At 35.6% G+C, this 24,606-nt stretch overlaps 1 protein-coding gene across 5 annotated transcripts in view; it reads right to left on the bottom strand.

The window, feature by feature from the left end:
* The window catches only part of CCDC91 (coiled-coil domain containing 91), a 372,169-nt gene that overhangs the window by 212,871 nt on the left and 134,692 nt on the right, over positions 1–24,606 (bottom strand). For all 5 annotated transcript variants that reach the window (XM_070453855.1, XM_070453856.1, XM_070453859.1 and 2 more), the window contains one exon: positions 24,174–24,278. In XM_070453855.1, coding sequence (XP_070309956.1) covers positions 24,174–24,278 — 105 coding nt within the window. The remainder of the gene's footprint in view (positions 1–24,173; positions 24,279–24,606) is intronic.

Below are 24,606 nucleotides of genomic sequence, written 5' to 3'. Positions count from 1 at the left end.
GATTGGGAAGATCCCCTGGAGGAGGGCATGGCAACCCACTCCAGTATTCTTGCGTGAAGAATCCCCATGGACAGAGGAGCATGGTGGGCTGTAGTCCATGGGGTCACAAAGAATCAGACACAACTGAGAGACTAAGCATATGTATACAAAAGTAAGTATTTTTAAATCATTATTAATAAAAAGAAAATTTCCAAAAAATTCAAGTTAAAGTTCACCATACTTACAGGTCATATTTTCCATTTAATTACTAAGGAGGCTCTTTTCTGAATCCACTCCAAGTTTTTTAATTGCTTCCTTAAAATATAAACTGCAAAAACTAGAAAAGTCATTCTTAAAATGCTCCAACAGGTGCCAAATTTACCTTAACCCAAGACTACATATCATCATCTTACAATTTGGAATTTTTATTTACCAATTAGTCTTGCCACTGTGCTTTGCACACTCAGTCGCTCAGTCCTGTCTGACTCTCTGTAACCCCATGAACTACAGCCAGCCAGGCCCCACCGTCCACAGGATTTTTCAGGCAAGAATACTGGAGTGGGCTACCATTTCCTCCTCCAGGGATCTTCCCAATACAGGGATCAAACCCACATCTCCTGCGTCTCCTGCATTGGCAGGTGGATTCTTTACCACTGAGTCAACTGGGAGGCAATTACTGAAAGAATAAATCCTATCTGATGTGACTATACCTCTGTCAATAATATTTTACTTAGAATATCTATATTACTTATACACCTTGTGTTTATAATTTCCTAATAAGTATAATTAACTACCCTGAATTCTTTCTGAATAAAGGATATCAATAAATCTATATATTTTTCAAATTTTAATAAAACATTCAATTACACTGCTTTCTAATTATCAAAGAAATAAATCCTTTAAGGAAGCACTGGGACTTAAAAATGCAACCCTTATCTAAAATAATTACTAAATTCAACACCTATCTTATAAATTTATCACATATTGACTTGTATTATATATATATATATAATCTCCAATATTATATTTTAAGAATAGGTATCATTTCTTATATATTTTAGTAATCCTTAAAAACCCATTCCTAGAACAAAAAAGGAGTTAGTTGGTAAGAAATTTTTTCAAGTCATAAAATATCTGTTCCCAAAGATACATACTTCAAAAGTTATAATTTCTAACAATGATCTTGAAGGCATTTCACAAATGAAAAATATTTAACTTCTGATTTAGTAAAATGAACATTTGATTCTATTTTTACCTCTCTTGCGCTTATTAAATAAATGGATGAGGGCAAATATAATTGCATAAAAACAGTGAACTGTCTCCTAACTCAGGGTGAAGAACTGTGGCATACAAAGTAATCTTTCCAAAAATAGACTAACTTGTTATGACTATCATCCCTAAATCCTAGGCTTCAAAACAAGGGGAAAAAATTATATTTCAAAATCTGTGGCATTTCCACAGTATTTTAAAAATGATTTTCCAAAAGGGCTTGTGGCAAAAACTACAACACCATCACCATTTTCATAGAATACAATACGTTTGCTTCTCTTTTGTCCTGTAATTTTACCCCAGTCTGACTTTCTTTCCTCACATGAACCTCTGTCAGGAGGATGCTGTGTTGGCAGCAAATAACCAGTCCACAATATTCATCCTGGAGATTACTGACAACTCAAAAACCACAAGCATGGAGTTAAGATAGCATTTAAGCATGCCTTTGGGGTTAGAAAGTAGTATTTAGCTTGCAGTTCATCAGTTTTTATATGACCAAGGTGAAATAAATAAAAGGAGAAATCTACGAATGATTCTCTCCGCCTCAGAATATTTCCTGATTTTTTAAAAAGTTTAAAACTACCAGATCACAGTTTTGACAGATGACTTTGACTTGGATATGTAATTGAAAGCTCAAAAATAAATTCTAATCCGGGAACATGAGCTTTTATTGCTGAAATTAAAAACATAATCAAAAAGAACAGGCTAAAGTCAATTTTATGATGCTTACTAGTGATGACTAATATTCTCTTCTCAAGGCTTTCTTGCATGACTAAGTTGTTTTCTTAAAAAAAAAAAAAGAAGGCAACACTTGGAAGCATTAAAAAGTGGTAATAGCTAAATATGTATAACCTGCAGATTGCAATAAGCTCAACATAAAGCAATAACCTTGGCTATCTTCCAATCTGGCTGCAAACACCTATCAGAGTGCCCATTAAGTGTGATATTAAATCGTGTGAGCAACTATCTCAGTATTGGCCAAAATGGTCTTTAAAATGTCTAATAATTTATACTATATATATACATATATAATTTACACACATACAGAGTCTATAACTGTCATTTGGACACAATTACTGATTGAGCTCCCATAAAATTAAAAAGTGTGCCAAGCATATGTGAACTCAAATGCTATAAAATATAATACACTTAGGAATATACAACAGGGTTTACAGCATACGGAAAAACAATTTATTTAGCATATGGATTAGATTTATATCTACATCCACATTTGTGCTAGGGATACGAAAGGAAAAATTTAGAGGGAACAAAATAAATGCCACAATACGATAAACAAGTACTCCAAAATGAAAAAAAAAAAAAAAACTGAAAGGAAGTCAACCAAAGGACACTGATTTTAAAATCCAACCCAAACACCTTGCTTTAGTAATACTTTCATAAAAATTATTGGCCCCTGAAGTCCAACACTGAACTGAATCATTATTTGCATAACAGGGAACTGAGTCACATTTTAATTTTCTTTCTTCAGTATTATTTCAGAAAGACTCCTTTATTTTCCATTCAATACGATATGAAGGGTCCAGGTATAAAAATGCATCTCTATTTTCAAAAAGACCAATTTTATGAGCTCAGTAGAAAGTAAATGGATTACAATGTTTTTTCCCCAAACATCATCATTTCTCTTTTCCATTGTCTAAAGTCTATCATTCGTCTCTATATCAAGCTACCAGCTGATGGAAAATTTCCTATTTTAAGTATCTATTTTCAATAAAATTTTCCAACAGCTAAGAGGCCTAAAAATGAAAATTAAGAATATATTTTTCTGGTATTCACATATGAAATTCCACTACCTTGTTTATAGATTAAAAGGAGGTTAAAAAATTGACCTCTATTTACTTCATATCTAAAACCTTAACAGAAAACAGAAATAATAATTATTGGTATTATTGGTATATCGCAACTGTGATGCCTCTTCAAGAAAATGAACAACAGAACATGATTATGGGTAGAGGGAAATGTTTTGTCATCTCTTTATACTTTTTTATTTTCTGCAACTATATTGCTTTGAAGTACAAGTCCTTCATTCACATTTTTAGGCCTTATTATGACAAATTCTACTAAAAGTCTATGCAAACTTTCACTTAAGTTTTTCTTTACAAGTTACAATGCTGGCCTGTTTATCAAAATTAGTCATCTGAGAGCAAAACCTGTAGCTCAGTGCTAAAAAAAAAAATGTTTAGAAATAGTTATACACGCTCTGTTTTTCTCTTGGCCTTAATATTCCATTCTATCTATTCCCTGATTCTGAGTTTCTTCAGAATCATCAGCACACGACTCTGATGTTCTTCAAACATCTACTTTGATGTTTCAAATCAAACAAGACACTCAAAACTTTTGTAGAAGGGCTTCCCTGGTTGTCCAGTGATCATGAATCCATCTGCCCATGCAGGGGACACACGCTTGATCCCTGGTCTGGGAAGATTCCACATGCTGCAGGGCAAGCAAGGCTGTGCACCACAACTCCTGAGCATGTGCTCTAGATCCTGTGAGTCGCAGCTACTGAAGTGGCGTGCTGCTGTGTAACTAGAGCCCATGGACAACAACAAGGGAAGCCACCACACTGACAAGCCTGCATACCACAACTAGAGAGTAGCCCCCCTCGCCACTACTAGAGGAAAATTTGCATACAGCAATTTGCAGTCAAAACTAAATAAACAATTTTTTTTTAAAAAGGAAACTTTTGTGAAAAGAAATGAGTTGCAAATACGTAAATATAAATCTACAGTATTTTTTGTTTGTTTACAAAAAACAACCAAAGCTAAAAATACCCAAAATGAAAATTTGGGTTGAAGTATCATCTAGATATCTTTCTCTAGATAATGATGTAAGGTAGACGGAAGTATCTATGATTCAATTTTGAAAGGCTGATAGCAATGCAAGACATCAATTAAATTTGTGATACTTCTGAAAGGCACAGAAGTTTAAAAATCTACAAAATGCAAATTAGCAAAGTACTAATTTGTCAAAGCATATTATCAAGAATATATGTTCATATACAATAAAATCTGCTTCATTAGTTTCTTTAAAAAATTAGCTGTCAAGTTTTCTATGAGTACAGTGGAGATTTAAAATCGTCTTAAATAGTTTAAAAAAATCATTAAAATACTAAAGCGGTGAGAGTCTACCAAAGATATACAAGAAATATGCCAAATGGTCGATCAAGTTCAATCTTGCTTAAAAACTAATCCTATTTGAAGTCCCAGCCAGATCTCACAACTGCAGAGAAATAAAGATAGATTTATATTTTAATTCTAAAGCAGATCATATGTTTGCAATGACACAGAAAAAAGAAAGAAGAGATCCACTGGAGGAAAAAAACTGGAGTGCCACAAAAATATTTTAGACAAAAAAAGCTGAAACAAAGAGTGTGCTGAGCCATGTCTGAGTCTCCGATGAAGGAAGAAAGCTGGCTGCTGACAAGGCTTTACTTGCAAAGAAGAATATATATGCTCTGGAATGACAACAGACAGCCTGCTTTGCAGAACATATAGTCTGTTAACTGCCTATAGTACCTCTTACTGTGGCATACTCTTTCAACAAAATGTGTTGATATTCATATATTTTTAAAGTGTAAAACTGAACACTTTCATAAAAATATTTTTCCCTAAAATAAAATTCAGTTTTTATGCCCTTCCCATCCCTTGCTCCACCTCCACTGTGACGTGACTTCATTTTCTACATTCCCTCATTCGTTCTGCTCCAGCCACACTGCTCTTGTAGGTTCTGATTTCAGAGTATTTTCATTTGTCTTCTCTCTAGACTTACAATCTTCACTTCTCACCATCTCCAAGTCTCTGCTCAAAAGTCATGTTTTAACTGAAACCTTCATCATTTCACTTAAAATTGTGATCTACTCTTCCCTCCCCTCGGACTCCCAATTCCCTCATCCTGCTCTGTTTTCTTCATCTAAGTGAAATAAGCTTCTATTTAGCCTATTGTAAAGTTATTACTCTCTTTCATATACTAAAAAGGAGGTCCCATGATCAGCAATTTGCTGCTGCTGGTTTTTTTCCACTAATATACCAAGCACCCAACTAATACCTAGCAAAATAATACCTAGTCATTCAATCATACCTGACTTTTTTGTGACTCCATGGACTGTAACCCGCCAGGTTCCTCTGTCCATGAGATTTCCCAAGCAAGAATACTGGAGGTCTCCCTAACTGCATCTCATCTTCCTCCAACTCATACCTATCAACTGCAAGGACATATTTCTAAAACACCAAAAACATCATTGTCACACAACTACCAAAAGCTTTTGACAGACCATAGCAACCTTTTCAGATTTTGCAACTTTCATGTCCTGTGCTAATAATCCAAACCAGACACACTCACGACTGAATCTCCAGGACTAGCTGTCTTTCAAACCAGTCACACTATTTTATACCTGGAGGACTTTGCACATGTTCTTCCCTCTACAATCCATCCCCTCCCCACTGACTACTACAAAGACCAGTCAACCTTCTGAGTTGAAATTCTAATGGCTTTTCCCCCTTCATGATCTTGCATACTTAGCATGCTATCAGACTGCATGACAATGCTTGCATTTATTCTTTCATTTATTCACCCAATCAAATTATATTTCTACCTTCATGGTGTGATACAGTTTCTGGGAGAGTATATGTACTCTAGTTTATTGCACTGAATTCAGGAGTAAAATCTATAGCAATAGTAGGTGTTAAAGGGCTTTTAACTGTCAAGATTGAAAGCCAAGATGAGATTATAAGAAATCTGATTCTAAATAACAAGTATATTGCTATACCTGTTATTTAGAATTATAAAGTATAAATTCACAATACAAGTATAATTATAAATTTATTGTGAAACAAAAACTCAACATGTTTATGAAAAACTTAACAGTAAATGTCCAGGAGTTATAAGAAGAAAACTATAAAACTCAACTGAGGGAAATTTTAAAAGTCTGGATTAAACTGAGAAACACGTCCCCTAAAGAACAATTTAATACACGGAATCACAGAATTTATGACACAGATAACCATGATGGTGTGATCACTCACCTAGAGCCAGACATCCTGGAATGTGAAATCAAATGGGCCTTAGGAAGCATCACTATGAACAAAGCTAGTGGAGGGGATGGAATTCCAGTTAGCTATTTCAAATCCTGAAAGATGATGCTGTGAAAGTGCTACACTCAATATACCTTCAAAATTTGGGAAACTCAGCAGTGACCACAGGACTGGAAAAGGTCAGTTTTCATTCCAATCACAAAGAAAGGGAATACCAAAGAATGTTCAAACTACCACACAATTGCACTCATCTTACATGCTAGAAAGTAATGCCCAAAATTCTCCAAGCCAGGTTTCAACAGTACAGAAACCATGAGCTTGCAGACGTTCAAGCTGGATTTAGAAAAGGCAGAGGAACCAGAGATCAAATTGCCATCATCTGCTGGATCATCGAAAAAGCAAGAGAGTTGCAGGAAAACATCTATTTCTGCTCTATTGACTATGCCAAAGCCTTTACTATGTGGATCAAAACAAACTGTGGAAAGTTCTTACAGAGATGGGAATACCAGACCGCATGATCTGCCTCCTGAGAAATCTGTATGGAGGTCAAGAAGCAAGAGTTAGAACTGGACATAGAACAACAGACTGGTTCCAAATCAGGAAAAGAGTACATCAAGGCTGTATATTGTCACCCTGACTATTTAACTTATATGCAGAGTACATTATGCAAAATGCCAGGCTGGATGAAGCACAAGCTGGAATCAAGACTGCTGGGAGAAATATCAATAACCTCAGATGTGCAGATGACACCACCCTTACAGCACAACGCAAAGAACTAAATGGCCTCTTGATGGAAATGAGAGGAGAATGAAAAAGCTGGCATAAAACTCAGCATTCAGAAAACTAAGATCATGGCATCTGGTCCCATCACTTCATGGCAAACAGATGGGGAAACAATGGAAACAGTGACAGACTTTATTTTTCTGGGCTCCAAAATCACTTCAGATGGTGACTGCAGCTTTGAAATTAAAAGACACTTGCTCCTTGGAAGAAAAGCTATGACCAAGAAAAGCATATTAAAAAGCAGAGACATTGCTTTGCCAACAAAGGTCTGTCTAGTCAAAGCTTTGGTTTTTCCAGTAGTCATGTATGGTTCTGAGAGTTGAACTATGAAGAAAGTTGTGCACCAAAGAATTGATGCTTTTCAACTGTGGTGTTGGAGAAGACTCTTGAGAGTCCCTTGGATGGCAAAGAGATCCAACAAGTCAATGCTAAAGGAAATCAGTCATGAATATTCACTGGAAGGACTGATGCTGAAGTTGAAACTCCAATACCTTGACCACCTGATGCAAAAAACTGACTCACTGGAAAAGACCCTGATGCTAGGAAAGATTGAAGGCAGGAGGAGAAGGGGTTGAGAGAGAATGAGATGGTTGGATGGCATCACCGGACTCAATGGACATGAGTTTGAGCAAGGTCCAGGAGTTGGTTATGAGCAGGGAGGCCTGGCGTGCTGCAGGCCTCAGGGTCGCAGAGTCGCACATGACTGAGCGACTGAACAGAACTGAATACACGGAATAATGTCAATTTTCTACACGCAAATCTAAAAATTTAATGAAATTTCTATCAGAATCTTGACTGTTCTTTTTAAATTTAACATGTTAAATGATTTTAAAATCTAACTGGAAGATTAGTAGTTAAGATTAGCTAAGAAAAAGAAGTATAACCATATAGATAACTAAATGGTCAATCAAATAGAAAATAATCCTCATAATATTTGGCAAAGTGTAAATAACCCTCATGTATAAAGGTTTTCCATAAATCATTAAAAATTAGTGAACAGATTTTTTAATGGACAAAAAATATATAAAATTCAGGGATGAAATGAAAATGGTTAACAGCACAAGGAAAATTCATACATACCAATAAGAAAATAAAAATTAAAAAACAAGATATATTTTACTTTTCTAATTGGCAAAAAGACTGGTAATACATAGTGTAGGCAAGGATGTAGCAAAATAGGCACATTCATTTATTTCTTGGTTAAGGTGTAAATTTATACAATATTCTAGAGGAGAAATTGATAGTATCTATCTTAATGTTATCTGTAAGGTATGAAATTATAAGCAACTGTCACAGTTACAGGTTTCTATACTAGAATTCTTCCTAGACTGTGCTGCTAGAAAGATTATGTTTTAAGAAAAAGAGCTAAAGAAAATGTATAAGACAGAAGAAATAATATGGAAGACAGAAAAAGTATATTTAGACATATATAAAATGTACACATACTGAAAAATAAGAAAAAGAAACTTTCCAGGAAGCATATTACCTGTATAAAAGAAACTATGACAAAATGGGGGAGAGTTCAAAGGCCAAGTGAAATAACAGAGGAAAAAGTCTCATGAAACTGAAAGCAAAAGAGGGGTCAATGATTTTAAACTGTGTGACGTCCTTGATTAAGTCTTTTTTTTTTTTCTTGATTAATTCTTAAAGCAGAAGCAGGACTTGAGCTGTTGCCACATCTATAATTCCTATGCAGTAAAGAGCAAGTTAGTGTTTGCTATGAAGGCTGCCTTTTTCAGATTCTAGAGCTTTCGGGCTGTTCTGTGATTTCAGACACTGCCGTAACTTGTGACATTCCCTGGCTTTTAGTTTGTAATTTTAGAAGTAGAAGGAGTACATAGCATATTTATATCTATTTTTCATTATTAAAATGCCCTCCACTCTGTATCCACAGCTGAAACCAAATATTTTCTTATAAGATGTTATGTAACAAAATACAAGGGTAATATATGTATTAGCTCAAAAGAAAATACACATTTCCTAATATTTTTATCACAAAATCTTCCTTTAAATACCATAAATTCCTTAAGCAGTTTTTTAAAATTAAGTTAAAAATATTTTACCTTTATCTTTTAAATAATTGAATCCAACTAAGTTTTAGCATAGAGATGGCTCACAAAAGGAAACATTAAATGGATGATGAAGTACACTACAGCCTTAAATATAAAACACCTATTTGTTGTTGTTGTTCAGTCTCGAACTCATGTCTGACTCTTTGCAACTCCATGGACTGCAGTGCACCAGGCTTCCCTGTCCTTCACTATCTCCTGGAGTTTGCTCCAATTCATGTCCAGTGAGTCAGTGATGTTATCTAACCATTTCTCCCTTTGTGGCCCTCTTTTCCTTTTGTCTTCAATCTTTCCCTACATCAGGGTCTTTCCAACAAGAAGGCTCTTCACATCAGGTGGCCAAAGTATTAGAGATTCAGTTGCCACCTCAGTCCTTCCAGTGAATATTCAGGACTGATTTCCTTTAGGATTGACTGGCTTGATCTCCTTGCTGTCCAAGAGATTTTCAAGAGTCTTCTCCAGCACCTCAATTCAAAAGCATCAAAAACACCTATACTCCATGTCTTAGTGTGCTCAGGATACTTTGACAAAATATCATATACTAGGTGATAAACAACAGACATTTATTTTCTCACAGCTCTGAAGGCTAGAAATCCAAGATCAAGGTGCCAAGATGAATGATTTCTGGGGCTTCCCAGATGGTGCTAGTGATAAAGAACCTGCTTGCGAGTACAGGAGATCTTAGTGATGCAGGTTCGATCCCTAGGTTAGGAAGATTCCCTGGTGGAAGGCAGGGCAACTCACTCCAGTATTTTTGGCTAAAGAATCCCATGGGCCCATGAGCCTGGAGGGCTACAGTCCATGGGTCTCAAAGAGTCAGACATGACTGAAGCAACTTAGGATGAATGATTTCTAGAGAGGACTCTCTTTCTAGCTTATAGCTTAGAGAAAGCTACCTTCAAGTTGTATTTTCACATCCCTAGGGGGAGAGAGTGACCAAGCTCTCTGGTTTCTCTTAAAAGAGCACTAATCCTTTCCTTTCCTTCTGACCTTACTGAAATATAAGGATCTCCCAAAGGCACCCCCTCTAGATATGATCACACTGGGTGGGGGGGGTGGGGGTGGTTAGGGTTTCAGCATATGAATTTAGCAAGGGGGAAGTAGGGAGAGACACTAAGTTCAGAGAACTTCACAAGCTATTAACAATTTCAGTCAACCAACCAACATTTTTTTATGTGTCAAGCACTATTTTGGGAGTTGATAATACAATGATTAAAAAGGACAGAAAATGCCTCACCTTCCTGGAACTTATATTCTGAGAAAAGGGAGGAATAGTCAAACAATAAATACATAAGCAACATTCTTCTAAATACTCTGAGGAAAACACAACAAGAGTGGGGTTAGGGGGAGCAGAAACTACTTTAGCCAGATAAATCTGAAGAAGGTTATTATCTCAAGAAGTGGCCTTTCAGTTAAGCGCTAAATCATGAAGTAACAATGAACTAGTTAAGCCAATCACAAAATTCTCAGAAAGCATTTATTCTACATAATCATCCTTCCAAGGCTAACAAATTTTGGCCACTATTCTCTGTACTGTGAAAAGGTTTTAGATAGTAAATTCCTGACTCTTCCCTTACAAATCACAACATTCAGAAAGAATATGTAAAGCAAATAAACATTCAAAGAGAAAAGGAGATAGCACACTTGAAAGCAAATCTACGTAGTAAATGTGCCTTACAATACCGCTTTCCTAAACGTTTTTACCTGAGTAAAGTCTAAAATTTTAAGTCCATCAAAGAAATATACAGAAAACATATAGACCCTAGGAGCCACCTAACCCTGCCTCAAAATTTCTCAGATTTTCAAGCTTTGGGTGTGTTTTCTCCTTCAACATTCATTTTTGGCTGCTGTGAGTGTAAACATCTTTTCTCCATTACTTTGTACTCAACCATCTGGTTGAAAGAGAAAAAGACTCCATGACTTACCTACCAAATAAAGTACATGGATTTTTAAAGAATTTGCTCAAACCATTCTCTTCATTTACTGGTGAGGTCTGTGGCTTTGTTCTAGAATGGTTGAGGTCAGAGTGTGACCTCAGATAAGTAGGAAAATACAGTAAATATATCCCTTGAGATTGTAAACTAGAGTATTCAAAAATAACAGGTTTGCCTCACCACTGGATGAGAATAAGGCTTACCCACATTGTAAGTCCATGTTTTCCTATTTTTTGGCAGTACCATCACACACACACACACACACACACACACACAAACACACAAATCTATCACTAAGCCCTGCTCAAAAACACTAGGTACCAAAAAATTCACGTGCACTCTAAGAATTTTCCTTGGGTGATTAACAATCTCATGAAGAAGGTAAAACATGAACTCTTAAAGTGAGAAAGGTACTTATAAACATCCTGATAGCAAATAGGATTACTATAAATAAACATTTAAATTTTTTTTTCTGTTTTGCATATAGGGTTATCATTACCATCTTTCTAAATTCCATATATATGTGTTAGTATGCTGTAATGTTCTTTATCTTTATGGCTTACTTCACTCTGTATAATGGGCTCCAGTTTCATTCAGGGCCTGGTGCACTGGGAAGACCAAGAGGGATTGGGTAGAGAGGGAGGTGGGAGGGGGGATCGGGATGGGGAATACATGTAACTCCATGGCTGATTCACGTCAATGTATGACAAAACCCACTACAATATTGTAAAGTAATTAGCCTCCAACTAATAAAAACAAATGGGAAAAAAAAACATTTAAATTATATTTTACCAATTTATGTGATCCTGAAATGAAAATTTTAAGTTATTTAAATTTATAAGACAAGTTAAAGATCAAATTCAATATCATAAAAAAAGGGGGAGAGCAGAATGTTAGTCTTATAAGAGGCATCTAGGGCAGAGAGAAGCCCCATGTTTTTTCCAAGATAGAGTCAAAATGGGAGGATTTATCTCACTGGGGAAAGTGACACTGTTTAGACAGTAAGGAGCAATCAAACCTGGGCTGAATGTAGGGGATCTTAAAGAGTTAGTGCTCATTTTACAAAGTCTTTGTGAGTTAGAGATGCATATTGAAGTATTTATGTGAAAGGTGATGGGTCGTTTCCAGGAAACATTTCTAGGTGTGATAAATGAAGAAACAAAATCGTGGACACTCTGTAAAAGAGAAGAACAAATGTGACTCCATATTGAATCTTTAACCTTCGTATTCTATTGCTTTTGCTACAAGTTAAGAATGTTGCCTATAGCCTGAGATATACTGGATAGCCCTTTCTGAAGGCTGTGACCTTTAAAGTTATAACAGTTGTCCATTCACAGAGATAAAACGCTGCATAATAGAAAATTACATTTCTCTTGCTGGCTGTTAGGCTGTGCTATGCTGGGTCATGTCTGACTCTTTGTGACCCTATGGACTGTACCCCGACAGGCTCCCCTGTCCATGGAATTTTCCAGGCAAGAATACTGGAGTGGGTTGCTGTTTCCTCCAGAGCATCATTCCAACCCACAGATCAAACCCAAGTCTCTTGCATCTCCTGCATTGGCAGATGGATTCTTTAACACTGTGCCAGCTAGGAAGTCCCTGTCTGTTGGAGGTTTATATGAATATGGTGACCTGCCTGTGTAGACAGCTGCAAGAACAAAAGATTTAGGCACTAAGAAGTTTGCAGCAAACAACTACACCTCACCCTTTTCAGTATTAAAAAAGCCTGAATCTTAACTCAGGGTAGATGATTTTTTTGGGATACTACCCAATCATCTTCTCCATTTGCTGACCTTCCAAATAAAGTTGCTTGCTCAAAAAAAAAAAAAAATTCAGTGTCACATAATAAGAATTATAATGATGATTCTATACCATCTCTGACATGTGTTCATATAAACCTTGGCATTAGTATAGCTCACAAGGGGTCATGTACTATCTAACTTGAAAAGAAATCATAAATATGAAATTGGCATCCAGCCTTGAATCACTCAATAAAAAATGAGCAAAACTTTTAAGACCAAATGAACATATAAAAGTAATATATACTTGCTGTTAAAATTTTATGCAGAATCATACTATGAGAATATAAGTAATTAAATTTAAGGTAGACTCTTAATCCAGTTTTTGGTATAAAAACTTTTTGCAGAAAATCTTCTTTAATGAAGGCTATTCATTAAAACTGAGACAACTAGTTTTAAATTTAAAAGCAGGTTAAAACAAACTTGATTTTAAAATTACTTTTAATTTCTCTTTTAATTGAAAGATAATTGCTTTGCAATGCTGTACCAACCTCCACCTTACAGCAGCAAGAATCAGCCATAATTGCACATATATGCCCTCCCATCCCGAGCCTCCCTCTGTGCTGTCATCCTGCCCTGCTGGGTTGTCACAGAACACCAAGCTGGGCTCCCCATCCATAGAGCAACCTCCCACCAGCCACCTATTCTACACAAGATGGTGTATACACGTCAATACTACTTTCTTATTTGTTCTACCCTCTCCTTCCCCCATGATGTTCACAAGTCCATTCTCTATGTCTGTGTCCCTATTCCTTCCCTGAAAGAAGGTTCATTAGTACTATTTGTCTAGATTCTATATATATGCAGTAATATACAATATTTGTCTTTCTTACTTGACTCTTTTTAATAGGCTCTAGGTTCATCCACTTCACTACAATTGACTCAAATTCATTCTTTATTGTGACCAAGTAATATTTCATTGTATAGATATGCCACATTGATGGACATCTAGGTTCCTTTCATGTCCTGTAAACAGTGCTTCCATGTCCTGTAAACAGCTGTTGTAAATACTGCTGTAATGAACACTGGGGTACATATGTCTTTTTGAATTGTGGTTTAAAAAACCTTTATTTTCTATTTACTATAATTTATGCAGGTTCAATTAAACTAGCCAAAACAGTGTACTTGAATTTTTATCTTTAAATATCTTACATTTCTAACTACTTACAAATTCTAAATATATGGAAACTGACTTGGGACAAAAAGTCATTTTACATAGTGAATCAAACCTAAGATGGATATTGCATCACACTTTAATAAGAGTTCTGAAGTTAAGAAATGTTACTTTTTCTGTCCCCTCAAAATCTATTATCAAATTCATGCTGTGTCTATGTTATCTTAGATAATCTATATAATCTATGTTATCTTAGATTTGTGAAGTGGTAGCAAACATTTTAAATTTCTATTGTTGTGTAAGTGAGAAAAAACATTTTCACAATGGTCAATCAGCCTATAGAATTGAAGATGGTATTCTTCTAATGAACTCAATAAAACTCAATTAAGTTTTGATAAAAGGACAACTTGACTTTCAGAATTATTAGAACAGGAATGAGAAAAATCACATGATACCTTCAAATATTAACCAGTATAAAATTTCAGAAATGTATGCCTATGTCAGTTCTCCAAAATGTTTCCAATCTTGGAATTCTTTGAAATTAAAAGGTCAAATTTTCTCATTACTACAGCTATTTAGTAACAAATAATCCATCTGGTCAATTATACATCTTTACCATTAGTAGAACTAAAAATATTGTTTTTGCTTTTCTAAAAACTGCATATTTGGATGATAAAAGGGGAAAGGGTGCTTTCCTAAAGTATTTATAATTTTGTTAGTGTTTAAAATGTTTTGAAAAACCTAGTCTTTTTTAAAGAGTTTATTGTTTTCATTTTCAAAAAGTATCATTTGTATGTGCTAAAAAATGATCCTCATTTAAAAGAAAAAGTTGCTAACTCCTAAGTTAAGGAAAGGTTGTTAACACCTAAGTTAGGGAATAATGAATAAGGAGAAATAGTATAAAACCTCTGTTTATTCTCAAGATAGTTAACACTTTGTAGGGGTGGGGGGTGACTTAACAAGGTCCTTATTAGGAACACCAATCATGATCTTAGTGATCTGGATTCTAAAGATACAGGTAAAAAGGTACAAATACAAGTTATAATTTACAGGAGAAAAAAATCAAATGAGTAGTAGCCATTTAGATGTGCTTGCAAATACCCTCCTAGTCAAATTAATTTTTTTACTTTGATTTAAAAAATGGAATGAAGCACATGAAATTCAGTAACTATCAGGAAAATGTAATATAATTGACTTTCTATAAAATTGAAGATGAAACAACGCATAAAGTAGTAGCCTTCCCAAGTAGTTTTTCTTTATTCTCTTGACATTACTTTTTTATTTCAATAATTCTCACAGGCACCTACAAGGACCAAGCAATAGTATATAAAAATGAACAAAAGATGGTTTTTTTAAATTGTATTAAGCAATTTAGAAACCTATGACTCCCTGCAATCTAGTACTAATTCCATAAACAGTTAAGCATTCTTGGGGAAAGCATATGTTTAACCTTCACCATCCCAGACAACTCCCTCTGATAACCATTAACAGTGAGAACATGGATGTGAGATTTGGACCATAAAGAAAGGTAAGAAGAGAAAAGCAGAAAAAAAGGAAGCTGAGTGCAGAAAAATTGATGCTTTCAAACTGTGGTGCTGGAGAAGACTCTTGAGAATCCCTTGGAGAGCAAGGAGATCAAACCAGTCAATTCTAAAGGAAATCAACCCTTAATATTCATTGGAATGACTGGTGCTGAAGCTGAAGCTCCAATATTTTGGCCACCTAATGCAAAGAGCTCATTCATTGGAAAAGACCCTGATGCTGGGAAAGATTGAGGGAAAGAGGAGAAGAGGCTGACAGAGGATGAGTGTTTGGATGGCATCACTGACTCAATGGACATGAGTTTGAGCAAACTCAGGGAGATAGTGAAGTATAGGGAAGCCCGGCATGCTGCTGTTCATGGGGTGCAAAAAGTTGGACATGAGTTAGCAACTGAACAACAACAATGAGAGAATACTTGGTCTCTGGCAGTAGTGATGGTATAGTTTTTAGATCTCCCAAAATTTCTTCACAAAAACACATAGAGAACCTTAAAAAATACAAACCAATAAGAACCAAAAGTTCATATACAATGTGTATCATAAAAACAGATATCACAGTATCTCTGTGAATGCCAGCTATAAGCAAGTGAGGATAAACCAAGAACAGTCTCAAGATGTACATGGCATCAGAATCTGTGCAGGAGGAAAGATGAAAGCAATGGGATATCATACAGCCACGAGAACTCCAAAATAGCTAATAGATGGGAGCTGGATCATAAAAAAGGCTAAGCGCCAAAGGATTGATGCTTTTGTACTACAGCGTTGGAGAAGACTCATGAGAGTCCCTTGGACTGCAAGGAGATCAAACCAGTTAATCCCAAAGGAAATCAATCCTGAATATGCATTGGAAGGACTGATGCTGAAGCTGAAGCTGCAATATTTTGGCCACCTGATGCAAAGAACTGATTCCTTAGAAAGACCCTGATGCTGGGAAAGATTGAAAGCAGGAGGGAAAGGGGATGACAGAGGATGAGGTGGTTGGATGGCATCACCGACTCAAGGGACACAACTTTCAGCAAGCTCCAGGTGATGGTGAAGGACAGGGAAGCCTGGCGTGCTGCAGTTCATGGGCTGCAGAGTCGGACATGACTGAGCAAATGAACAACTCACCAGAGCGGTCAGCAGGCCAGTGTGAGGACAGCAGGTAAGACGGAGGGGCCTACCATTCCAGGAAGTGTGAGTGGCCCTAGTGTTAGTGGCCTGGATAAACTAGATCCGGTAAACTCTAAGTACGTCACGAGAAAGCCAGCCCCGTATCGAGCAGAAAAAACTAAGAACGGAATCCACACTGACCAAGCCAGAGGCAACAACAAAAAAAAAAAAGGAAGGAAAAGAATATCAAGTCCAAGTGAAAGAAAGGAACAGCATCAGAAAAATCTACACATTTTGCCACATCCTTTTAATCTGACAAAAATACAAGAGCACTATACAATCGTGAGGGGAAAACAGCCTTAAATCACTCCTCCAGTTAAAAAGATCAAGAAAACTGATTTCGCATAAAAAACACAATAACAAAATTATTAAGTCAAATGCTAGGCAATGTTTTATTTATATATTTATGGAACAGCATGATAACCCTACAGAAAATAAAGGCATAGCAGAAATATATATTTCAAAAAGAAATTTCAAATTCTATCCTTGTACTTCAAGGTAAGTTAAAAGATATTATGAAAGTAATAAAGTATATTATAGAATAATATGAATTATTATTAGAAAAATTCAGGAATGATGTAAAAAAATTTTTTTAATTATAACAGAATAAATTATTTCAGAAATGATGACTAAATTAAAAAGAATATAATATCAAATGAGCTGAATGGACAATACCTTAAGAGAACACATTTAAGAGAATTCTCTTAACACCTTAAGAGAATAAGAGGAAATACATTTTAGGTCAAAAGTAAATGAAAAAAGAGATGAAAAGGATTCAAGAATAAAGGGCAATATGGAAGACAAAGAGTAACCAATACACACACAATTAGTCACCAGAATGAATAAAACATAGTGAGAAAATAATACAGGTATTAAGTCTATAATTAATAAAAACTCCTTGACATTTAGAAAGAGGAATTGAAACTATATATGTATATTAAAGGACACATTGGAAATCTAGGAAAATCAACCCAGAATGACCAATGCCAAGACATATTATAGTAAAATTATTTGACTTTAAAGAGTAAGAAATTGGAAGAATAGACTGAAAATGAGCAATACTTTATAATAAAAGAAAACAGAATAATATATTCAGATACTCATAAAATGAAAACAATAAGGAATCTCTTAATGAGCCACTATGCATGGGCATCTAAGAAATATTCTTAAAAAAGGAAAAGGAGGAGAATATTTTCTCAAATAAAAGTATATTTATTTAGTACACTACCATCTGTACGTAGGCATGCCTCAGAGATATTGTGGGTTTGAGTCCAAGCCACCACAATAAAGTGATACTGAAATAAAGCAAGTCACACAAATATTTTGGCAAGTGTGGCATAAAAGTTATGTTTACAGCATGCTTTCATCTATTAAGTGTGCAAATAGCATTATGTGTAAAAAAACAATGTACTGACCTTAATCAAAAAATACTTTACTGCTATAAAATACCAGTAATCATTTGAGTCTTCAGTGAATGCTACTCATTTTGCTGGTGGAGGGTTTTGCCTCAGTGTTGATGGCTTCTGACTGATCAAGGTGGTGGCTGCTGAAGGCTGCGGTAGTATGGCAATTTCTTGAAATAAGGCTAGCAGTGAAGTTGGCTACAACGGCTAACTCTTCCTTTCACAAACATTCTTGGTAGCATGCAATGCTGCTTGATAGCACTGGACTCACAGTAGAACTTTTCTAAAACTGGAGTCAGTCCTTTCAAACCCTGCCATTTACCATCTAAGTTTACATAATATTCTAAACCCTGGTTGTCCTTTGACCACTTTCACAACATTTTCACCTAGAGCAGATTCCATCTCAAGAAACCACTCTTTCTGCTAAACCAAAAGAAGCAACTCTTAAATTTCAGTATGTCTCCAGCCTCTACTTTTAATTCTACTTCTCTTGCTATTTCTACCATCAACTAAATTTTGGTTTACTTATGCAGAACTGATTAATTCCTCACAAGTTATCAAGTTAAATGCTCAAAGATATCAAAGCCATTGCTCTAATGCCATAAAGCATAATTATTAATATTATAGTGGTCTCTGGCTAAGCACCCAACTTCCCAACAGCTGACTAGTATTCACTTTAAAGCTATGCAAAAATATTAAGAATAATATCTATTCTTATTGAAGTAATGTAACCTTTGAAATCAGCAAAAGAACACAGGTAAAAATCCATTTAAGAGATCAAGTGAAAGTCCTTCAAAACACTGGATTTTCACAATATTTTTTTAAATTAAATTCTCAAACAGAATACTTAACATACTATATAACTAAGCAACATTTCAATGGGGAGTGTCATTTGGAGGAATAGACTCAATCTCTAAAGAGTTTGTATAGAAAATTCCCAAATCTAGCCATAGGTACCAATACTGACAACTATCAGAGATAATTTAACAATCAGCTAAGATCTATTAGTTAAGCCTGTTAAAATGTGGTCACACTATGAGATGCACAATTTGATAAGCTTCCAAATTTCCTCACTGCCTGTCACAGGTGTGATGTACTGGCTATGAGAGTCAAAGAAATAAAACAGAAGACACTGGAATCCAAATTATACTAAGAGAAGTTCTCTATTCATGTTTCACGAGAAGTCCTTTAAATAGCTACCTCCGACAAACGCAGCATGACTCACTTTTCTTCCTCTGCCTGGGCTACACGCCCTGGACTGAACAGGAAAAGAGAGCTAGTGCACAGCCCCATTGTGCTTCAGGGTTCATGTTCTTTGTTATTTCCTTCTGTTACCGGCACATTCACACCCCTCCACCTAGCCTAGCAATTAGACCATATCACAAAAATCAACACTGTCAGAATTCTCTGTAACAGTTAATGTTTTTGTTTTTTTTTTTCAAAGTTTATGGGTTTTACAAACAGTCCATTTATTAATTACTCCATCTCTGGTTAGACTAAAATCATGACAAAAGTACACCCAACACTGGTCTAAGTGGAGGCAGTGACTGAAAATTCAAGCACTACATTTTCAGATCACTTGAAAATACCTAGATTTTTCATGGTGATGAGAAGGTGTAAATTTTGTTTTCTTTTTCTGTATTGTACACCTCCACACATAATTTTCAGTCAATTTAATCCAGTCTTGCCAGGATTATCTTTGTGTACTCTTGGATATTTTGCTTTATTTAGGATACCACAGAGAGGCAAGCACCAGTATATTATCCCTATCATCAAAAATAGCAGAAAAGAAAACTTTTTCTATTTCATTGAGCTCCACACACATTTAGAAAACTTGTATGTAACATATGGCTTAATATAAAAATTACATGGATTACCATAGTCTGAAGAAAATATACAATAAGTACATTAACTTTCAAATATCTGAGGCATGACTGATAGGCCACAAATTCAAGCAAAAAACTTTATATTCATGATTCCAAAACTCACTTTTGCTAAAATTTCATCCTACTTTTATTTAGTATAGAGTATTCTCCTTTGATATTCTCAAATTCAATCACATCTTCTAGTTCTTAAAAAGTATTAGATAGAACAAACTTTGTGCCAGTTTTTAAAAAGGGCTATATTCCAAGAAAAAAAAATTAATTACACAAAGTAGGTCATAGAGCAAAGCTCAAGATTTTCTCAATGCTTAATAATCAGGTACAATTAATTTAAAAATATTTATTGAAAATATATTTCCAAAAAGCCTAACACATAACCTATTTATGCATAAACTTATAAGTATAATACTGATATAGAGATTTATGAATTATCTCACAAACTGAGATACACATTTTTATTTACCCCTCCTCTACCTACAATGACTCTATGAGCTGATTACTTACACTAATTTCCTTTAAAAAAATTCACTCAAAATACTTGCTCTAAATTAATGTATTTTAAGGTGGAATTGATTTCCTATAGTAGCTATAATACATAATATTTAAAACTTAAAATATTCCTTCTCATTTTACTTCTAGACTAAGATGAGGTAGATGCACATCTCCCTAGATTTCTCAGTAAGTACAGCTGAAAGGCCTGGACATTATCTTTAAAACAAATCTAAGAAGACTACAGAGGAGGACAAGAAAACAGACCGCCTGGGAATCTGAGGACCCAAGGAATGACACAGTAGCAAATTTTGTCAGCTTGCTTTTAGTCTCCCTCATAAATTCCAAACTGGATAATGGAATGACCAGAAATGAGGAAGTGCCAATGAGCATAAACATAACAAGCCCAAAGGAAAGCTATCCTTCTCTACCCAAAGGTTCACAAAAGGGGCAACCTAGCACAACAGGTAACTCTTAGATAATAAGCACCCTCTGAAAGTCAAACCCCTTGGAAAAAAAACATGATCCCTTCTCCAGGTCTATGAGCTAAGACCAAAATGATAAACCCAGACTTCTTCCATCACCCAGCAGTGATATAGAAACTAAACAGAATGCCTGTCTTTGAGTTCAATTTGACTATTAGACTTCCTAGTACACTTTTCTATCACTTATTTAGCCAAAGTGATAAAATACTCCCTAAGTTAGTTTACTCTTTTTTTACACATGGTAAGAAAAGGAGAGAGGTCCTTTTTGGTACTGAATGAAAATCACCTAAAAAGTGTTTTCTTGGGAAGTATTGTTTCTAGTAAAAAAGTATTTTTAATATTGAGTATTAGTTTTAATACTGAATGTTAGTTTTGAAAACTTTTAATACTGAATATCCACTTTGAAAACTGAAGTTGTTACTCCTAGATTATCACTACTGACAGTAAAAGCAGTAAGTCAGCATTATGTTGTCACTGTTGGCCTTCACTACAGAAAGCTCAAAGTGTTATGATGTCAGGGGCTGGTCTCTCAAGTACGTTACTGTTCCCATTCACAGACTGAGAAATGGAATTTCAAAGGTATCTGTCTCACGAGCAGGCCCAGGATAAGTCACTCAATGCAGAGAAAAGAAAACATGAAGCTCCAGTATTCAGTACTGAACCTACTAATAAGCACTATAATTCTAAGTATGAGACGATAAATGTGGACGTACACACTGTAATTAGCCCTTGGGGAGCAGGGTGCATTATATTAATGAATTCTTTCATTCAAGAGAATTAACTGAGCCATATTATAAGCCAATATTGCTCCAGGCATTGGAAAAGAAAGTTCCTAATCTCATGGAGCTCACACTCTGGTGGGGGAAAACAAAAAATAAACAAATCAAAATGAAATAACAGGTATTATGACGAGACGGGGGAAAAAGCAAAGAAATGGGGATAGGAAATGCTGACCAAGTACACAGGTTCTTATTTTATACAGAGTAGTCAAAGAATGCTTCCAGAAGAAGGTAGCATTTGAGCAAGTTTCTAAAGGAAGCAATGGTTCATGACAGTTGTTAAGGAGTACAGTTTTCAAACAGTTGAAACGTGATTCACATAAATATAAAGGAAACACATCACAGACTTAATCTACTCTTCATTAATGAACCATTTATGTTAACAGAATGAATCAGATGTTAAGACCATTGCAAAGAGCATTTCAATTGGCATACCTATAAAAGGGCATCCCAGGTGGCGTTAGTGGTAAAGAACCTGCCTGTCAACACAGGAGACTTAAGAGACACGGGTTCGATCCCTGGGCTAGGAAGATCCCCTGCAGGAGGGGATGGCAATCCACTCCAATATTCTTACCTGGAGAATCCCAAGGACGGGGAGCCTAGCAGGCTACAGTCCATAGTGTCAAAAAGAGCCAGACACAACTGAAGCAACTTAGCACACATGGATCATACTCATACCAGAGTATGAGACTAAGCAAGAGTGCTAGTTAGAAACAAAAATGATGACTATCCTATAAGTTAACATGAACAGTACTTTTTTAAATTCTAACAGGCCGGTATTGTTTGTATCTTTTCTGTCGAAAAAAATTGACATGTAACATCAATACAACTGAGACTTTTAATCAACAGTAAACAGTGAGCACTGTTTAATAGCACTGCTACATTTCTCCTAAATAATCTGTGAGTAGGTCGAGTGAGTAATGTCCTCCCAGGGCACTGAAAGAACACGCTGTTAATGCTTTTCCTTATTTTCAAGTTTTGACCTTTTTCAAACAAAAACCATGCAGATATCTGAAGGAAGACCATTCCAGTCAGAGAAAATGTGAATGAATCCCAAATACTTTCCCTCCATTCACCACCCCAACAGGCAGGGAATGCTCTCAGTAACACAGACTCACACATTCACCTGGACCTCTTAGGAGCTCAGTGTAAGTAAGCAGCTGAGGTGAGGCCGGGCGGGGTCAGTGTGGGGGGGCGGGGGGGGGGGGTGGCGGTGAGTTGGACAGAAGTCAGAAGATTTACACTGAAAGGAGGAGAATGATAATTGAGGTTGGGTAATGAAGTGATGCACATTTTTAAAAATATTATTTCACCTGCTGAAACAAAGACTCATTAGGGGCAAAGAGCAAGGGTAGAAGCTACAAGACCACTTAGAAGACTACTAAAATGATCTATGCAAATAAACAAGTAAATACACAGTTTGTCAGATGTAAAAAGTGCTATGGAGAAAAATAAAGGAGAATATGGGAAGGCTGGTAGGGGATGTCAGCACTGTCTAAAAGATTTCCCTTGGTAAGGTGAGACTGGCATGGAGACCAGGATGATATCAAAAAGTAAACCATGCAGAAAAGTGAGGGTGGTGTATTCTAGACAGAGGGGTAAAGTAAAACAAGTGAGGAGAAAGAGTCAGGGAAAAGGAGGAAGAAGGGACACATGAAAATGAAGGGCCTTGCAAACTGCTTTAAGGACTTACTTGACTTTTAGTTTCGGGGAGATGAGAAGCCACCGAGGGTTTCAGAGCAGAGAAATGACATGAGCAGCTTTAACTATTAAACAGATCACAGTGGCTGCCATGCAGAGAATGATCTGTAAGTGGGCAATGACAGAAGCAGAAAGGTAAGTTAGAACAGAAGATACTTCAGTATTCCAGGGAAGAAATAAGGCTGGCTTAGAATAGGTTGGCAGCAGTGACCATAATGATAAACAGTCAAAACCTGGATATTGTGAAGGTAGAGGCAATAGCTAAAGGAATGACTTGGACTAAGTACAAAAGGAGTAAATGTGGCTTTCAGCTTTAGCATCTGGAAAGATAGAATTGCTATTTACTGAGAAGGATAAGACTGCAGAAGAAACAAATTTGTTAAGGAAATGTGAGGAGAAGAGGAGACTGATTACATTTATGAAAAAGGTTAAATATCTCAGTTCTTTTGAAATGTAATCACAATATGAAAAACTGGAATGTGCAATTTCCAAATTGAGAAAATCATCAGAAATAGAATATTTTAGGCCAGCTTGAGACTCAAGCAACTAACCTTCACAGCTTCTCAGAGATCTCTACTTTTCAAAATGGCTTTTATCATTGTTTCATCAATATTAGTCAGTATTTTACATATTTAAGCAAGTATCTGATCCTCACTCAAAGCATTTATTGAGCACTTTCTGAAATTATATATGACATGCATCATCAAAAGGCCTACATATTAAAATTTTAATTCGCTGTGTTTACCTGAAGTTCTTTGTATCTATCTTGAAAAGAAATGGCCTCTTGCTCTTTTTCTTTAAGGAAATCTTTTTCTAAGATACTATGTTTCTCCATCAATGATTCCACATCCTAAAAGACAAAAAACAAGCATAAATTGTGTAATATTTATGGCAAAAAAACAGACTCTGATTTTTCAATGACACAATAGAAAATATTTGGTAAGGAAAGAACCCACAGGAAATATGGTTTTTAAAGTTCAACAATATAAAATGTACACTTCACTCTCATTTCCAGACCAATACCAAACACTAACATTAACACTAACTTTGATATAATACTAAAAGCATTCAAGCTAAATAAATACATAAAAGCATTTAAGCTAACTATAAACAACATCCTGCTTCAACATATTGTACAGGAGGCAGGGATCAAGACCATCCCCAAGCAAAAGAAAAGC

The sequence above is a fragment of the Odocoileus virginianus genome, chromosome 23, assembly GCF_023699985.2.
Source record: "Odocoileus virginianus isolate 20LAN1187 ecotype Illinois chromosome 23, Ovbor_1.2, whole genome shotgun sequence".
Lineage (NCBI taxonomy): Eukaryota > Metazoa > Chordata > Mammalia > Artiodactyla > Cervidae > Odocoileus > Odocoileus virginianus.
This window is presented reverse-complemented; position numbering and strand designations above follow the sequence as displayed.